This window comes from Athalia rosae, chromosome 1 (assembly GCF_917208135.1).
Source record: "Athalia rosae chromosome 1, iyAthRosa1.1, whole genome shotgun sequence".
Lineage (NCBI taxonomy): Eukaryota > Metazoa > Arthropoda > Insecta > Hymenoptera > Athaliidae > Athalia > Athalia rosae.
The window spans coordinates 14,953,798-14,971,801 of NC_064026.1; the positions used below are offsets into that span (position 1 = coordinate 14,953,798).

General features: G+C 37.1%; 2 protein-coding genes across 6 annotated transcripts; one reads left to right on the forward strand and one right to left on the reverse strand.

The window, feature by feature from the left end:
- Positions 1–4: 4 nt before the first annotated feature.
- On the forward strand, positions 5–7,818 carry LOC105690534. 4 transcript variants are annotated; one of them, XM_048648795.1, is made up of 16 exons: positions 5–709; positions 841–918; positions 1,028–1,172; positions 1,337–1,438; positions 1,670–1,794; positions 1,858–2,041; positions 2,130–2,233; positions 2,320–2,436; positions 2,501–2,616; positions 2,709–2,754; positions 2,919–3,101; positions 3,164–3,464; positions 3,565–5,037; positions 5,672–5,835; positions 6,123–6,267; positions 6,351–7,818. In XM_048648795.1, exons 2-16 carry the CDS (start codon positions 899–901, stop codon positions 7,317–7,319), a joined length of 4,194 nt encoding a protein of 1,397 aa, XP_048504752.1. In that variant the 5' UTR covers positions 5–709; positions 841–898; the 3' UTR covers positions 7,320–7,818. The 4 variants fall into 4 exon arrangements, with proteins under 4 accessions (XP_048504752.1, XP_048504754.1, XP_048504755.1 ...); XM_048648797.1 differs by having other exon boundaries at positions 3,565–4,909; positions 5,691–5,835; XM_048648796.1 differs by having other exon boundaries at positions 43–105.
- Positions 7,819–8,718: 900 nt separating this feature from the next.
- On the reverse strand, positions 8,719–17,963 carry LOC105690538 (tubulin beta chain-like). Of its 2 annotated transcripts, XM_048648809.1 has the most exons (9): positions 13,048–13,180; positions 11,049–11,089; positions 10,752–10,860; positions 10,445–10,570; positions 10,125–10,354; positions 9,859–10,026; positions 9,589–9,774; positions 9,068–9,469; positions 8,719–8,955 (listed from the first exon to the last, which is right to left on the reverse strand). In XM_048648809.1, exons 1-9 carry the CDS (start codon positions 13,163–13,165, stop codon positions 8,890–8,892), a joined length of 1,446 nt encoding a protein of 481 aa, XP_048504766.1. In that variant the 5' UTR covers positions 13,166–13,180; the 3' UTR covers positions 8,719–8,889. The 2 variants fall into 2 exon arrangements, with proteins under 2 accessions (XP_048504766.1, XP_012263782.1); XM_012408359.3 differs by lacking the exons at positions 11,049–11,089; positions 13,048–13,180 and adding an exon at positions 17,773–17,963.
- Between the last annotated feature and the right edge of the window lie 41 nt (positions 17,964–18,004).

An 18,004-nucleotide genomic window follows, 5' to 3' on the forward strand; every position in this document is an offset into this window, starting at 1 on the left:
CTTGTCAGTGAAGGGTCTTTAGGCGCAGCTCAGAGGCAAATATGATAAGCGCAGGTCATACGTATGAAGAACTAGAAAAGAGGAGACGTAACTCCAAACAGTATTGTATACAAAGAAATTATACATAAATTACAAAATAGTAGGCACTTGAACGTACCGCACATAAATACAATAAGCAGTTAATTTTTAACGATACAGATAACTTCAGTCATGCGTTTGAATCGTCAGTTTGATTTGATTTCAGTTGTTCTACGGTATAATTGTGAATTCCCGCCCTTTCGGTGAATTTTGTCACAGATCACCCGTACACGTCGGAAGTTCAAATATCAATTAGGCTAACGAGATTGAAAACGCTTTTCAAATGAGTACAATAGAATCAAACAATATTATGTCTTAATTGTTGAAAGAGACTAGTTAAAATTTCTTTCGGTCTGAACATTAAAAGGTTAGGATTTTCGAGATATCGGAACAAACTGAACCGGTGTAACCCCTGAAAATCAATCCGTGCTCGAATACTGTGAGAATGTTTTGATCGTGTGGTTCTACGAAACAGTTATTCACTGTTATATCAAATTAGTCTAGGTGTCATAGAATCTGATGGATTCAGTAATGAATCATCGAAAGTTGACCAGTATTTATGCATTTATTGTAAAACTGAACCGTTAGTGGATGGTGACACTTCGAACTTTTCTTAGACCATGAAACAAAGGTCAGTTATGTTAGATCTTACCAGTAATTTTGGTAAAAGAATTTTTATTACCACATAGTGAACCTCCTGTTTTCTTAAACACATATTTTGAGGTATGTCAAATTACTGAGCACATAGTCCGCGTATTCCAGATTTTGAAATGCCTCGTTGATTCGGTACCAAGGTAATTCTCCCATATGAAATGGTTGAATGTATGATGTAAACCTATGGTGAGTAGCAATTCTTTTCAGCCTGTCTCTGCTTTGGAGTTATTTTATGTAAGAATTTAAATAATCATTCAAAACATAGTTTTTACTGGTCAATTTTTGGTATATCTAGCAAAATGTCACGGCGAAGATCAAAACGCCTATCTCAAAATCCAGACAAACTTATTTGTCACTTTTGTGGATGTGATGAAGAAAACGAAATAAAATATGGGAAGCTTTGGAATCAGGATGGCATCATTACACACTACTATTGCTTGGTAACAATTCATATCTTGGATAAAAGGACTATTATAAATTTGGACTCTGTTAAGTTCAATTGTTACGGCTCTTTGAGCTTTTTGTTACTTACACTAATAACGCTGAGGGAGAAAATTGAATACTTACACAAATTATAGCTAGTTTATCATAATTGGTTTTTTAGTTATTATCATCCAATATGGAACAGAATGGCGAGGACGACCAAGGTATTTTGGGATTTATGCCCGCAGACATACAAAAAGAACTGCGCAGAGGAAAGAAACTCGTAAGTTACATTCGCTGTCTACTCAGAACTCAGACGGAATCTTTTCTATATCTGAGGAATATTATCACTACAAATTCCAATTGGCTATTAAATACTTCTTTTGTGCTTAAAATTATATTTGACTAGCAAAATTGAAGAACTTCAATTACAGTCTCAGTCATACTTGAAATTCTATTCTATTAACTTCTGTAATGAAGTATAAAGAAATTCATGAATATTCTCTTATCACAGTCTTGTTGCTATTGTAAACGAAGTGGAGCAACTTTAGGATGTTGTCACGCTAGATGTAAACGAGTGTTTCATCTTCCCTGTGGACTGCAGGCAGGTTCACTACATCAATTCTTTGGTGAATTTAGGTAGGTTATTGCTATAGCTTTTTCGATTGTTGTTCCATGGTTACATTTGATAAATCCTTTCAGATCATACTGCGTAACACATAGAATACAGCAGAAAATAGATGAACACATAAAGCAGGAAGCTGCAGCAGCAGGGACAGTAATTTGTTGTATTTGTTATGATGACGTCAGCCCCAATAACACGATACGAACTTTATGGGCTCCGTGTTGTCGAAAAAATGCGTGGTTTCACAGAGACTGCGTTCAAGTAAGTTTAGATGTCATATGTATAAATACTGAAGATGAGCCTATTGAGCAACAGTAGAAAGTGTCAAATCAATGCATATTACTTTTAGCGCCTAGCATTGAGTGCTGGATACTTTTTTAAATGTCCGCTTTGTAATAATAAACAAGAATTCCAACAAGCGATGCTGGACCATGGAATCTTTATTCCACACCAGTGAGTATAGTAACATTTACATTTCATTTTGCACAGATTACACCAATCATAAATATCTCTATCTTGATATTCTCACTTTTGCCTAGGGATGCATCGTGGGAGCTTGTGCCAGATGCTTTCCAAGAATTACTGCATAGGCACAATTCTTGTGATGCCGTTGAATGTCTTTGCCCAAAAGGAAGAGACCACACAAGTGTTAACGCGTGAGTAAAACGATGATGATTTTGTGAATATTTCAAACTCACCGATGTAATATACTCCTAACAGGAAATGGGAACTAGTTTTATGCCAGTTGTGTGGCTCTCAGGGTATTCACAAGGCATGTGGCAATTTAAAATGGTCTAATTCTACATGGGACTGTGCTCAGTGTGCCAATATGTTGGGTATGTATAAAGGTCATGGCAATAAACCACTGTGTTTCACCAGGATACCCAAATTGCGAATTATTGTTTCGATACCAATCTTGACTTTGCAGATAAGGCCTCTGATGATTCGTCTGCTAAAAATGAAGCAACAGAAGAGTAAGTGACATATCTTTGCATCGATGTTACAATCATGATCGTTGTTAATTTAACTACAAATAGAAAAACGTAAAGATCTTCCGTATTCTCATTCGTTCATTGAATGAAAAAAACTGGTTGTATTGAAGGCCCAAGCCAGAATTACGCTTTTCGATCATTTTTAGGACAAAACTTAGTACAATGCCGGAAGATAGTGACGGTGATAGTGATATATCAGTAGTAGGAGATTCTTCACCAAAACCCGCAATCGAGGATAGGTATTCCCCGCCACCTGTAATTCTATCTGGTGTTATTCGACCTGGTCCTCGATCATTTAAATTGAAGCAAGCAGTACAAAACGTAACAAGGTTTGTGTTCAATGGGTATGTTAGCAAGAAACCTGAGAAATTATCAGTTACTTCCGTTACAGTACTGAATCTGCTGCATCAAACATCTCTGACACACCATTAATTGAGGATAGGGTTCAATCTCCATTGAATCATCCAGAACACATCGCCGATGCTCTTTCGAATGAAACAGACGACGAGAGATCATTGACAAATAATATCTCTGGAGAAATTGATATAACAGACAAACAACCTAGTTCTATAGAACAAAACAGTGAATATTTACAAGCAAATGAACCCTCACCAGAAAATACGCAGACGATGAAAAGCTCCGAGCAACTTCCATCTGAAATCATTTCGCTTGATAGCGATGATGAAGTAGAAGTATGTATTGCCATCAGATTTATGAAAAAGTAGTAAATAGATTTTATCTTAGTGAATTAATATTCTATAAATGTTTTCATTGTTTTTTGTTTCCCTCCAGATAATCAATGTTCCACAACTACAAAACGTATTAACTACAAAGAATGGAATGAAAATTGAAATTCACAACTTGCCAAAACTACCAGCTGAATTTGATAAAGTTGAGGGAGATTTGAATGTTATCAAGTCTAGCCCGCCGCGAAGAATTCCCTCACATCATGGTTTGATTTCAACGGAAAAATCTGACAGTTCAGTTAATCCCTTCAAGAATTCTACTTCCCGTCCAACACCCAACTCTGATGAAACAAGTATACACAGAACTAAATTATCTGTTACTCGTAATGCTGATACAATTGCAGTAAAATTGATCGAAAATCTAGATGATTCAGAGTTGATCGTATCGCAACCCTCGGAAATGAACATTAAAATCACTAACGTTACCTCACTTTGTCCGCATGTTATACCGGCATTGCCGCTGATTATAAAAAAAAAGGAGTCGATTTCTTCCAAGCCTCATCTATTAAGAATTGACCTCAAAAATAAATCATCACATAACGATGATCAGCCAATTGAGTTGGTGGAAACAGCCAATCAAATCATTGAGGCATCAAATACATCCACAAATGGTTTTCAACCAAATGCGACAATAGGGGAATTGGGTTTGAAACGAAAAGACAAGTTTTTTGATCATTCGGATCCTGTCACTGGTCCGTTGAACGACGAAGTTGGACTGCATAATAAAAAGGCCCGTATTTCTCAGTCTCCGAAATCCCCATCTGCACTTCAAAATACAGACGACGGAATACACATGTTGAATGACGTGGGTGGATCCATTCCGAAGAATAGAACTTCCTTAATACCTTCTACTAGTCATACCAAAATGTGTGATTCAAACCAATCACAAAGAAAACAGCACTGGAGCCCAGCCGATATCAAAACTAGCAAGAGTGGTGTTTCTAGCACACCTCATAACACAGATAAGAATAAAGAGAAGAACAGACTTTTCGGATTTTCTAGCTTTACCGGCCCAACAAAGTCAGTTAAAACTGTGGATAACACGAATCGCAGAAGTGTTTCGCTGAACGGATATTCTCCAATTTGGCCAGAATGTCATGCAAATGGATCTGAATCAGTTTCCACGACACCTCCGTCCCATGCACAAGGAGGCAAGACATCTAAGCTCAGAAAAATATTACCCAAACCAAATGTTCAGAGAACCCTGCGGATCGATGACAATGCTTTATTCAATCTTCCACAAATATTAGAAACTTCGGATAAATTGGTGCGTGCACAACAAACGTCTGAGCAGCACACCTCTAATCACAGTAAAACTGGGGATTCATCGTCTCACCCAAGTTCTCGATCATCTGAAATTATCAATGGAGAAATGTCGGTGAGAAATAAAAGTAAGCAGACTACGCCAACGAGTATGTTTACATCTAGTAGCAGATTTTGTTGTCCTATCTCGAACAACGTGTTGAACACGAGCAGTTCTATAGCGCAAGTAGCTGATGGACTTTCGATCACTAGTGGTGTAAGTAATAGTTAAATCAGTAATTTCGGATGTAAAACGTTTGAAGAATCTGTAGTACCTGAAAAATTAGAAAATTAGCGCAATGAAATAGTTCACATAGAATTTAATTTACGTAGTAGACTTGCAAATATCTGCAATCATGAAAAATGGGCCTATTGCTGTTATATTGAATGTACATAGTAATTGTGTAGATACCTATGTGAGCAAGCATGTCCGGTAGAGTTATACCTTCTGGAAGAAAAAAAAAAGCAAGCATGTTTCCTGGACTTGAATTTGCCTGTAATTTCGATTAAAGATTGGGTCTTACAAGTTGCATGTTATTATATATATGTTGCCGCCGGGTATGTTTTACCGCAAATTCAATTGACAATTTTATCTGAATTCAATGATGTCCCATTTATACCGTAAATTTGAACAGCTTATCGAGCAACAATCTTGCCATTTTTTCATTAGAATATAAAATAATATAGTCGAACCTGTAAAAATTTGTTAGCATGTCTAACTAGCATTTTTGAGGTAAATTAAAAGTAAACACATCAAGAATTCACTTGCTGAGCTATTAGATGCGGGGAGTGCTTGGATACAAACTATCCCCGTATCCCCCTCTTCAGTGTAATTCTTGCGATTCTAACAGTGTGACGGGGGTGGTGCAGGCTCCGATCGTGGTGCTGAGGCCAAATCTGGTTTTCATGGAGCGAGATCAATTCCGAACGATGCGACAGCAGAATCAATCACTGGCCAACGTGAACCCTGTGCAAAATCACAAACGAAACATGAAGTCTGTCATGATCCCAGCGTGTGAGTATTGATTCACACAACAATATTTTCAATTTTCCAACAAACATTTTGATTATAATATTCCGCATAAAGTTTTACATTATTCGTAGCTGTTCCTTTAATTCTATTTTAATGCGTTATCAAACATGGGAACTTTCAAATTGGTGAGTTCTAAATGATCGCACAGTTCGTAGCAACTGTACTGCTGTCATAGATTGTATGCTGCTATTGTTTGAGTACGACGAAAATTAATTTCAAGGATAATATTGATGCCTTATTGTTCAACAATTATTTTTTTTTTTACTCAGTTGTGTTACGGCCGATTCTTCCGACGCGCAACATCACTTCAGCACCTCAACCACGAGAAGAGATTGTAATAGACCTCGACTGATTCCTAGGTCTGTTTCTTTAAGAGATCTAAAATTTCGTATTCTGGAATCAGGAATTGTTCAGGTAATATTTGTTTCAGAAATCGTTTCTTATCCGTCAAATAGTGTCAATGAATTACATGCAAAATCAAATTTTTTAATTTACAGATTGCTGTCTCCGATACCCTCACATTGAATGTCAATACAAGCACCACTGACGTCATTGAAGAATCCCCTGCTAAGTTTACTGCTGTCAAAGAATGCGATTCTGTAAATAATTCACGTAGTACTAAGACCATCGATCTTAGCAAGGATTTTGTGAGGAAACCTTTGACCGATCTTACAGCATTTGAACATTTGCTCGACAGTCGAAATGTGCAGGATAATATCGCAAACGTCAAAAATAAAGCCGATTCGTGTATTGGGCTGAAGTCAAATTGTGGCATCCAAAAACAGTGTTTGTTTTCGAGTTATGGCGAGATCCAGAGTTCTCCCAGAAATCCGAGTAAAAAAGATTTCTACAGACGAAAGTCAGTTTTCACATTCGGACATACGGATAAGAATTCTAATGATCTCATGAATGATGTACATAAAATCAGTGCTGTTCCAACTGTGGTTGAAGAACTTAATGAAATTGTAGGAACAGTGCAAACAGTGCAAACAGTGCAAACAGTGCAAACCAATAAAGAGTGCCATGGTGTATACGTTTCTTCTTCAAATGGGACTCGCAATTGCTCTAACAACCAGAGTAAAAACAACTCTGTCGACAGTTTAACAAATATTGCCATGAAAAAATCTCAAGAAGATAAAAATATGAACGATCCTAAACCATGCTCAGTTGAGCCGCGTCTTAGCATTAAAGTTAAAATAGATCTTGATAAAATTCAAAATTTAATGAATAATAAGCCACAATTATTCAACAAAAATAACTGCTCAAAAAGAAGGTTTGAGGATCACCGTGAGCCGCGAAGTCTACCAGTTTTAACGCCACTGAAACAATTCTATAATTCAAATGAAAACAGACAAATAAATTCTTTCAAGACTTTGATCGATGAAAATGTAAAAAAAGTAGATAATTCAAATCTTAGAAAGAAGTTTAAATATTCCAAATTTTTCCGAGACCACTTGAAGAGTTGAAAAAACAAATTCGCGATGTAATTTTTGACAAATGTGAAGTATAATTGAGATCACTAAAAAAAAAGTTCACATCAAACATTCTGAATGCCTGCGAATTACATCACACCCCAAATATTTATACCATTGAACAATTTCAATTTATATATTGGGTGATGAAGTCTGTCCAGATTATTCTGCAAAAACAAAAAACTCCCAGTACCTCAGAAATTCGAGTTATCGGCTGTTTCCATATGTGATAGTTATATGTATGTATAATGCTGGAATCGGATTAGGAATTTAGGTAGTCATATTACATATTTCATAGTGGTATCACATAACTAAAGTCAAGTTGACTTTTAACAGTCACATATGTATATTCATATTTTTCTAATATCCACAAGTGAATTAGATAGTTTTTATTGTTACCAGAAGAAATATATGAAATGTTAACGGGAATGCTGTAGCTGAGGTTCCATAACGTGTTTTGATATTCACAAAAATAAAACTTTTTTATGAACAACTTAGGCTGGGGCCGCACGAGCGTTTTATCAACGTCCGCTTCTACGTCCGTCGTAACGGACGTTGTAACATCTTCGTGGATTCTATGACGAAACGTACATGGACGTTCTGCGTTACGAAGAACGTGCGTTGTAACGTCCGATCAAATCTCTGTATCATATTTTCGCTACGACGGACGGTCAAACGTGTCAACGCGTCGTAGGAGTATACATTGTTTTATACGAGCATCTCCACGAGCGCTCGAAAAACGTTCAGCGAGCTCAGTTTTCTCCTAGCCAACAGTGGGAAAAGACGTTTCTGCGAAACCAAAATGAATATTGATCCCAAAATTCTGTTCAATGAGGTCCAAAAAAAACTTGGATTCCTCTCTACGAATCCCTTTATAAAGTGTATGATAGTGCCCGTATTGAAGACGCGCACTATTTATTGGATGAACCCTTAGTTTTCTTCAGGTTTATTTTTTTTTTTTTACATATGAATTGACTAAATAAGCAAACGTTAATTAATTCTTGATCATTCATTTTGAATAAACCGCGAAAGGACCGATCTGAACCGAACAGTGTTTTCGTCGCAAATGAATCTGTGGTAAGAATGGAGATCAAAATTAGTAGGTTCGATAACGGACGTCATTTTTACGTTCGTATTTTCATTTCAGTACGTCCGTCAAAATGAACGTCCGTCGTATCGGACGTTAAAAAAAACGCTCGTGTGGTCTCAGCCTTATGTGTAAAAATCTTTCTACTCGTTTGACCGTCAAATAACATGCCACAGGGTATTAAATCCGCCACTTTTAGTGTGCATATTCGTATGCATTGATTGACCTCATTGTCAGATTGTTTGGGAACTAAAGTAGAAAAAAAAATAATATTCCGAGCTGTTACTAATATTTTTTTCTGAAATATAAATCAATACTGGAGTTTTATTCAGTGATGTTAGTCTTATAATAAATTATATACAATAACTTGTTGTAGTTGTTGATAAAATTTGATCCTTGAATTTGTAACAAAACGAGATAATCCTAGGTAAGAAAGAATAATGTGGGATAGTGTAATTAGGCTTTTGGAAACTCCTATTAGGCAGCTTCCTCGTCAAGAATTTCTTCATCTTCGAATGCCTCTTCGTCATCCGCAGTCGCTTCCTGTAACCAAAACAACATGACCGTATGAACTGCATTTCAAAAACTCAGATTTTGAACTTATTTTTCTTCATCATTCCCATAGTTATTACAAAGTCTCTACCAATTTATTTACCTGGTATTGTTGGTACTCCGAGACAAGATCGTTCATGTTACTTTCAGCCTCTGTGAATTCCATCTCATCCATACCTTCACCGGTATACCAATGAAGGAAGGCCTTACGTCTGAACATAGCAGTGAACTGTTCACTGATACGTTTGAAAATTTCTTGGATGGCTGTGGAGTTGCCGATGAACGTGGAAGCCATTTTGAGCCCCTTCGGAGCAATGTCGCATACAGCTACCTTAACGTTATTTGGAATCCATTCTACAAAGTAGCTCGAATTCTTGTTCTGGATGTTGAGCATCTGCTCGTCCACTTCTTTCATAGACATTTGACCTCTGAAGATTGCAGCCACGGTTAGATAGCGTCCATGACGGGGATCGCATGCGGCCATCATATTTTTAGCGTCAAACATCTGTAAGGATATTCGATAAATCCATTAAATGCGATAAAAGTTTTTACATCACTTAAAACTTTGATGAAAATTATACGACTTAAACCTAAAATTCGTTACAATACAATTAGCTATTTTACCTGTTGTGTGAGTTCTGGGACCGACAGAGCACGATATTGTTGGCTACCACGAGCAGTGAGTGGTGCAAATCCAGGCATGAAGAAGTGAAGACGAGGGAAAGGTACCATGTTGACAGCAAGTTTGCGTAAATCGGCGTTGAGCTGACCTGGGAACCTCAAACAGGTCGTGACACCAGACATGGTGACCTAAACAAGAAATTAACATTGTTAAAGTGCTGAGCGATTGAAGTTAGTTTTCGCTTCGATTCAATATGGTAGAAAAATACTTACAGAGACAAGGTGGTTCAGATCTCCATAGGTAGGGGATGTGAGTTTAAGAGTACGGAAACAAATATCATACAATGCTTCGTTGTCAATGCAGAAGGTTTCATCTGTGTTTTCTACCAATTGGTGAACCGATAGCGTAGCATTATAGGGTTCTACTACTGTGTCCGAAACCTAGAATACATTTAAAAATAAGATAATCAGATAATGAATTAAGTTACAGTTCACAACCATCTGGTGAGATGAATGAAAATTGATCACAGTTCACTTACCTTTGGAGATGGTACGACACTGAACGAGTTCATGATTCGGTCTGGGTACTCTTCTCTGATTTTGGAAATAAGTAGAGTTCCCATACCAGATCCAGTTCCACCTCCCAAAGAATGGGTGAGCTGGAATCCCTGGAGACAGTCGCAACCCTCCGACTCTTTCCTAACTACATCTAAAACGGCGTCCACTAATTCTGCACCTTCTGTGTAATGACCCTTGGCCCAGTTGTTTCCTAATTAACAAGACAGAATCATGAACATGAAAATACCTGAAGTACTTCTGGTCTCAAAAGCAGTGCTTCAATAAATTAGTTCCAACTTACCAGCTCCGCTTTGTCCAAAAACAAAGTTGTCAGGTCTGAAAATTTGACCAATAGGTCCGCTCCTGATGGAATCCATCGTTCCTGGTTCCAAGTCAACCAGTACCGCTCTTGGTACAAATTTACTACCTGAGACAAGACAATTTTTATCGTTGTATCACTTTATATTTCATTGAAAATTAATTTTAGAGACTTTTCTAAACAAATTAGCTTCAAATTCGATCAGCGACCAGCATGTCACTGTATACATATATTCTATTTCTGACTATTCGAATTAAACAAGTTTGAGAATTTCACTCGATGTACTCACTGCTTGCTTCATTGTAGTAGACATTTATACGCTCTAGTTGGAGTTCGTTGGTTCCAATATAATTTCCACTCGGGTCAATACCGTGTTCATCTGAGATAATCTCCCAGAACTGTAACATCAAATTATAGCTGTAAATATACGAGTAGTATGTGGGCAGTAGTTAATTTATACATCAATATTTTATGCAGCAATAAAAAAGTTTGATTTATTCAAACTTCAATTGTCATCATTTCTACAAACAAAACTGCGTCTCAATTATCATCATTATTAGGATTAGTATGCTATCAGGAAATGTACCTCTGGTGTGACACAGCATCTTATCACCTCTGACGACACAGCTTTACGATCAACAACCAAAAGGAAAAAACAGAGAAATTCAATTTGTTCTATTCCAATCGAACCAACGATATTACCACACCATTCTTACTCTGAATAATTAATTTCAATTTTACGCGCCCCTCGAATTCCATTCAACGTTTATTATTCAAAGATTAAGGATGCAGCAAGCAGGTGGATAAAATCACGTGTGTCCATTTCGTTTTACGACAGAACGTTTTTTCCATTTGAACTTTGAGCCATCTGGTTATTGAAATTTGCAGAAATTTCATTACGGCATACATTTTGTGTTGTGAATCACAAGATGTCATGCTGATTAAACCTCGAAGTAGAATGACTTCAAACCTAGTCCAATCCTTCTTTTTTTTTTCGACTAATTTGATCGCGTGCAAGACGATGGTTATATCTTCTGATTCGTGAGATATCGTCTGAAATATTTTTTTTCTACCTTCCTTTCATCTTATAGAGAAGTATAGTATGTATACACTTGTATACCAATGTACACATGCATAAATCGGAATTATTTGAGCGTTGAGATCTAGTTAATACGTTATAACGGTGTTACGGTTATCCGCATGTTTACACGGTATAATAACTATTTTAAACGCATGGTAACAGTATAAATAATTAAGTTTCTAAGCTTCAGAAGCTGTACCATAGTTAAATTATATGTATAGTTCTATGGTACACGACGTACGTACAATACACACCGGATACCAAAGTACAGATAACACGACTCTTAGAAAAGACAATCTCCGGATATTGTGGGAAACTCGGGGAGGGAATTTTACATGGCTTTGTAGCTCCTGAGAACAAACAAGAGTAACTTTAACTTTTTTCTCTCATAAAACTATAAAGTTAGCCTGCATTCAGAAAAGTCAGAGGTATATAGTTTAACAAAAATAATAAAATCAATAAAATACATTTTGGGTAAGAAAAAAAATCAAGCAACGTCGTGAAAAAATGCGTTCTCGATTGTCGAAATAACATTTGTAATTTCATTACATTTTTCAAACACACTTATCACCTACTATTGTCACAACTGACGATAAGTTTTTGCTGTAGAAAATTATGTAATAAAAGTGTATTAAGTATAAAATTGTCAATTTTGGTTTGGTTTCGACGAGAATTTTTATAGACCGTTGTATCACAGACGAATATAAGCCACCTACAAGTGCAGTATGAGAAGCACTTGTGGATGGAATAGAGGGTATAATATTACAGAATTATTATTGTTGTTGTTGTTGGTATTATTATTATTATTATTATTCTTAGTATCGCTCGAGCTTGATGACTTTATTTTCCAAGGTGACTCCGAACCTCGCAACCGATACAATTATTGAGTCAATATTCCATATCGATGTACTTCTATGTATACAGTAAACTACACGAGCTAACTGTGAACAAAAAAATAAGAAAAACTCAATTTGTAATCTAATCTCCGAAAGATATACGTACACATGAGAGATGAGTATGCAGAGAAATGTATAATAAAAAAGAGAAGTGACTCAGAATAGAAATATCTGATTAGAGCAGTTTTAGTTTCTACGATTCGAAAACGAAAAAAGTAACGAGTAACGAGTGAGTAACGAGAAAATTGACGATGAAAGAGACAAAAAAAACGCTTGTATCGATTTTCTTACTTCTTTGACAACTTTGTATACATACGCGTTTCTAATTAGAATAAATGAAAAAACTATATCTATCAGACTTTTACAAGCCGTGTAATTTATATCCACTGCATGGATTGTGATAACTTATCAGAATGCGTTGTATAAATATATGTATATATACATACATATACATGTGTGTATTTACTGTTAGCTTTCTTGATAAGAGTCATCTAACAAATTTTTTAAAAACGCGCCTAGACACTCGTGATCGAGATTGAACACTATCGACGTCACGTCGATGAATCATAAAGAAATAAATGAAATTAGAAGAAAAATAAGATGCGTACTTTGATGCAATGTTTCAACGCACAGTAAATTCATGTGGATCGAACTAGAGCAAGCGGAGCGTTTTTCTAAACCTGCAGCTGGTCTCGAAAGCCTGCGACACACGACGCAGTACGTCATACCGCGTTATAGAATGTAATTCATAATTGTAATCGTTACAACAGATGTGGGGGCTTTAAATTCGTGCAGTTACAGAGCTGATGTTATTAAATAATTGTCGGTCGACGGGATAGAACCGTAACGAATTCAATTATTCTGAAGATTAAAAAAAATACAGCTACATAATTATCCGTTTCAAGATCCGAACATAGCGATTTTTTTGTTTTTTGGTTTTTTTGGTTTTCTTTTTTTTTTATCTTCAACAATTCTCGATAATCTATTAATTATCACATTAGAAAATCTCAACGAAACGTAGACTGTAAAAAAGAAAGCTTAAGGTTCTATTCTATGAAATTTATAATTGCTTTTACTACAATCTATCGTTCAAGCATGACACGCACGAAATATTCCATAGAATTTCCTAAGAGTCTATGGATTCCCGCATGGGATTACAATTCCACGAGATAATGGATTTTCTCCAACACCACGGATCAGTGTAAACGGGAAACAATTAAAAGCGGTTGATCGCGAATTGGTAATTAATTAATTGAAATAAATGTAAGCGCACAGAGGAAAGTCTGCATGAAAACGTCTGCACATCCTCGTCGTCGATTCTTTCTAACAAGATACACATAAGTTGAGATCTGCAAAGGATATTTGCGATCGCGATTGTGAAGTTGATAAAAAAAAAAAAAAATAAAAAAAAAAGAGAAGAAAAGGAAGAATCGAAGAGTATACGGAATGCAGTTCTTCGCTTCTCGAGTTTCCATGTTCACCGGGTTGCTGACCCATACGGTCCACGAACCGCACCGCCGCTGCAGCGAACGCGCGTTTTTCCTTATACCTGCCGTACTTCACGACGCCGGGCAACCGGTCCGTTTCGACGAATCCGTCAACGACGGGCGTCCCTCTCGAGGTCCCCCGTGGGATTCAATTTTGGCGTGAGTCTGCGTAAAAAATTTGTAATTCTTCGCAACTCCGTTTAGTTCGACAAATGTTCTTTCCTGCTTTTCGATTCCATGGCTGAAGGTCCGCGTATAATAGAATAGAATACGATCCTCAGAAAGTTTCTCGCCTCATTCCCCAAACCTTTTGTTTATATTAAAAAAAAATTAACGCAATTTTTGGCATTGCAAATAAATCGATCACGCAGCGAGCGTCGTTCTTGCCGTATAATGCAAGTGCGCGCGCCAATGCAGAGCGACACACAGGCCTAGTGTAAGGAAAATAATTTTTCTTCGAATCCCAATGATTTCAAAAAAGGATAAAAACTTTATCCTCGATATTGATCGGCATCGTGTACAGTTCGCCGTTGCCGTCTGCATTTTTAACTGATGAAACGTTTCCGACGACGAAACAAAAATGAGATCCGCAGTGGGAAATAACGAAGTGTTCGGTACGGATGCGGCTGATTGTAAAATCGCTTTGAAATTAGGTAAACAACCGTTTTAACATCGAGTATAATTTTTCTTTTATTTCAACAGCGAGTATGGGTATGTAACGGTGCAATAAAATTTACCATATATAGAGAAAAACGTACGCGTATATATAGTTTTTTTTTTTTTTTTTATATTTCAAGATCTCAGATTCCATACGATCGACGTCTGTATCGCCATAATAAGTCCTAGATGTGTACTCGGGTTTGAAAGAGGTCGATCCTTATAGGATTTAAGCGTTGCATCGCGATTCGAATAAATTAGAACGTGCCGAATATTCGCTCCGAGCAATTTATCGGCGTTGATATTACATCGTCATTCATTTTATTGGTTTCGAAATGAACGAATTGTCGGACCTTTTTTGGAAATACTCATTTCAGCTCGCTGTACATTCGTTACTAACTTACAGCTACCGATTATTTCTTTACATATAGAGTTCGACGAAATGATCAGTTGATCATTTTTCAAGTTTCCATCTTACGTGCAAAAAATATTTGTTAGATTCAATTTATGATTCCTTTCTCCTGATATCCTCTTATAACTTAATAACGGACTCCCTTCTACTGAATCCGAATCTTTATTTTTGCTGCTAAGGTTTCATTACGTGGACAGGTATGTGTGTTGGGTGACAACTATCGATTTCGTGTACACCGGCCTGCGTTGCAGAGAACGATAAGTGGATGAAAAAAATTGTATTTCATCATTCACTTATTCATCATCCATTCGTTTTATTTTCGAATAATTTTAACGAGCCGAAAGTGAAAGCGGACATAGTCGAGATCATACCAAAAGCGCAGCTATAGAGTTGGCGTACGGGTATATTATTGGCTCGAGTATTCTTACGATGCATTGTTGGGTCGGGTCAAGAACCGGTCGAGCGCAAATTGTTCTTAGTTTTATAATTAATTACAACCTCTGTAGATCGCTTTGATCCGGTGAAAAATTCCGGCCGCGTTCCACCGACGTCTCAGAGTAAAAAAAATCGATGGAAAAATGAAGAAAGAAGATCAATCGACGAATAAAAATAATCTCAACTTTTCAATATTTTGTTTTAGACGCAGCCGACATCGGCCGCCATTTAGCGGGGGAAACAAGAATTGATAATCAAATAATCTCCCCCTTCAAAATTCGAATCCCCGCGGTGCTCTTGCAACGAACTACGAATAGATTATCTGAGATACAATAGGCACCTATATTATTGCATGCGAACGAGTTTCCAAGTTGAATGCTACCCAAGAATTTCATTTAAAACTGGCTGCCGCAGCAGCCGGCTTCTTCTATGTAAGCTTTTCAGCTATAAAGAATCACGATGCGAACAGTTACCGAGAAAATATATCCGTGCAAATGCTCCCGTTATACATACATACGTATACATGTATATTATGTATGTTATAAATGATACGTGTACTAGTATACATACAGCGGAAGTTAATTATTATAACTCTCGAACCGTGGAAAAAGTGAAAAAAGGAAGGAAGAAATGAAAATATATTATAACCGAGGAGCGATAAGAACGCGGTGTACAATAATAGATTTGGAGACATCGGTTGGAAGACAAAATGGGTGATAATCCAGACGACGAAGAAACGTTGAAGCAAACGTCGCTCGATGGTATGCCTATGCGATCCGATGCGACGGGAACTTCATACGCGAAGACCTTTAACACTTTTCGTTCTCTCTCTCTCTCTCTCCCTCTCACTCCCTCTCTCTTTATAAATAGATCGACGAATTACGTTTATTTTAAGCGCCGATACCGACACTCTCCGCTTTTTGAAAGCAGCCAGGAAGAGAATTGAGAGAAAAGAAATGGCGCCGCGGGGGAGGGGCAAGAAACACGTGTGATAGGAATTTTCTAATAATTTTTTTTTCCATTTTTGCCGGCTCAAAATGAGGAGACTAGCCATGCAGTATTCTCCGCCGCCAGCTGGTTCACCTTCGTGATTACTCATTTTCAATAGTTTCTCTATTGTTAAAAAACGATAGTTGGTAGCCGCCCGATTGGTGAAATCGTTATGAAAAACCCTCGGAACCGATAACGTATCGTAGTATCTGACCACGTAGTTTGTTTGGTAGGTAGGTAAAGATCTAATTCCATATAATTCTTACTCACGAAAAACCCTAATTATAACGTCACGATATTATCTACGACAAATTGAAAATTTTTTAAGAATACATCTCGCGTTGAAACTTTCTCGATAATCACTTATCGTAATTGTCTTGTATTTCTATGCGGTACAATTATATGTATTTCGCACCTGTTGACTTATACAATACATTGTATCTGATTCACTATTGTTCGATATTCTGCGCAGCGGTCGAAAGTCAGGATAAATCCATGTTCAAATTTCCATTCGAATATTTGGGTTCATTATTTAATTTGATAGATTACCGGTTCACGTTGCCGAGATTACGCAACATTCTGGTACACCATTTATTTTTATTCATGCAGGTTCGCGATATCATTTTAACTAGGACAGTGGCTCCCCACGAAAATCGGAGATGATAGGGAAAAAGGAACGGGACTAACGAAATCGCAAATATTTATGATGACCTCGTGAAGAGATTTATAACGAATGTGTGAGGCGGCCATTGCGTAGCACATGGCCGAGTGCAGTTTCGTATCATGTTTCCGATGCACATTTTTTGATAATGTCATATGGTAACGAGAAACATTCGTGAAACATATCGTACGTGAAACAAAGATATCTCAGGAACATGATACACATTATAACTTGATAACGCGGAACCAGCTAGAATATCTAACATCCAATTTTAAGAAGAAAAATTTTCAACGAAGCCGGTTTCCGCGAAAAGATGATTGAACAAAATGCATTCGTAGCAATAGAAGGAGAAAAGTTAGTAATACTTTGACACTTTTTTACCGGTAGATGTTTAGAGTATGAAATTAAGATGTCAATTTGAGTTGGGTAGCAACCGGGTAAAGATAAGGATCCGTATTGGAGATCTACGGATGAATCTCTGAAAATCCATAAGGACAAGCTAACGTCTTAGTTTGAAAATAAAAATTATTCGAACCCCTTTTGTAGAGTTTACAGTTATTTTATTCTAACTGTATTTCAATGGGTTCTTGATTCTAATTCACATTGTTGAAGTTGGGATCCAACAATGATCGAATTTAGGTACATCGCAAAACACGAATAACAAAAAAACAATCATCCAGACTTTACTGACCTTTGATCCTATTTGATTACCGCATTGGCCGGCTTGGAGATGTACGATTTCCCTCATGGTTGTTTTGGATTGATAAATTTACGCTGTCTACAATATTTGGACCTGGTACTCCACTAACGTTCGCACAGCTTACTCGCGATGACGACTGCGCTCGAAAGACTGACTGCTCTGAATGACGGTTGTCTGGATGGTTCTGTGCCACGATCCCAACATCCGAGATCAACCCCCCCGG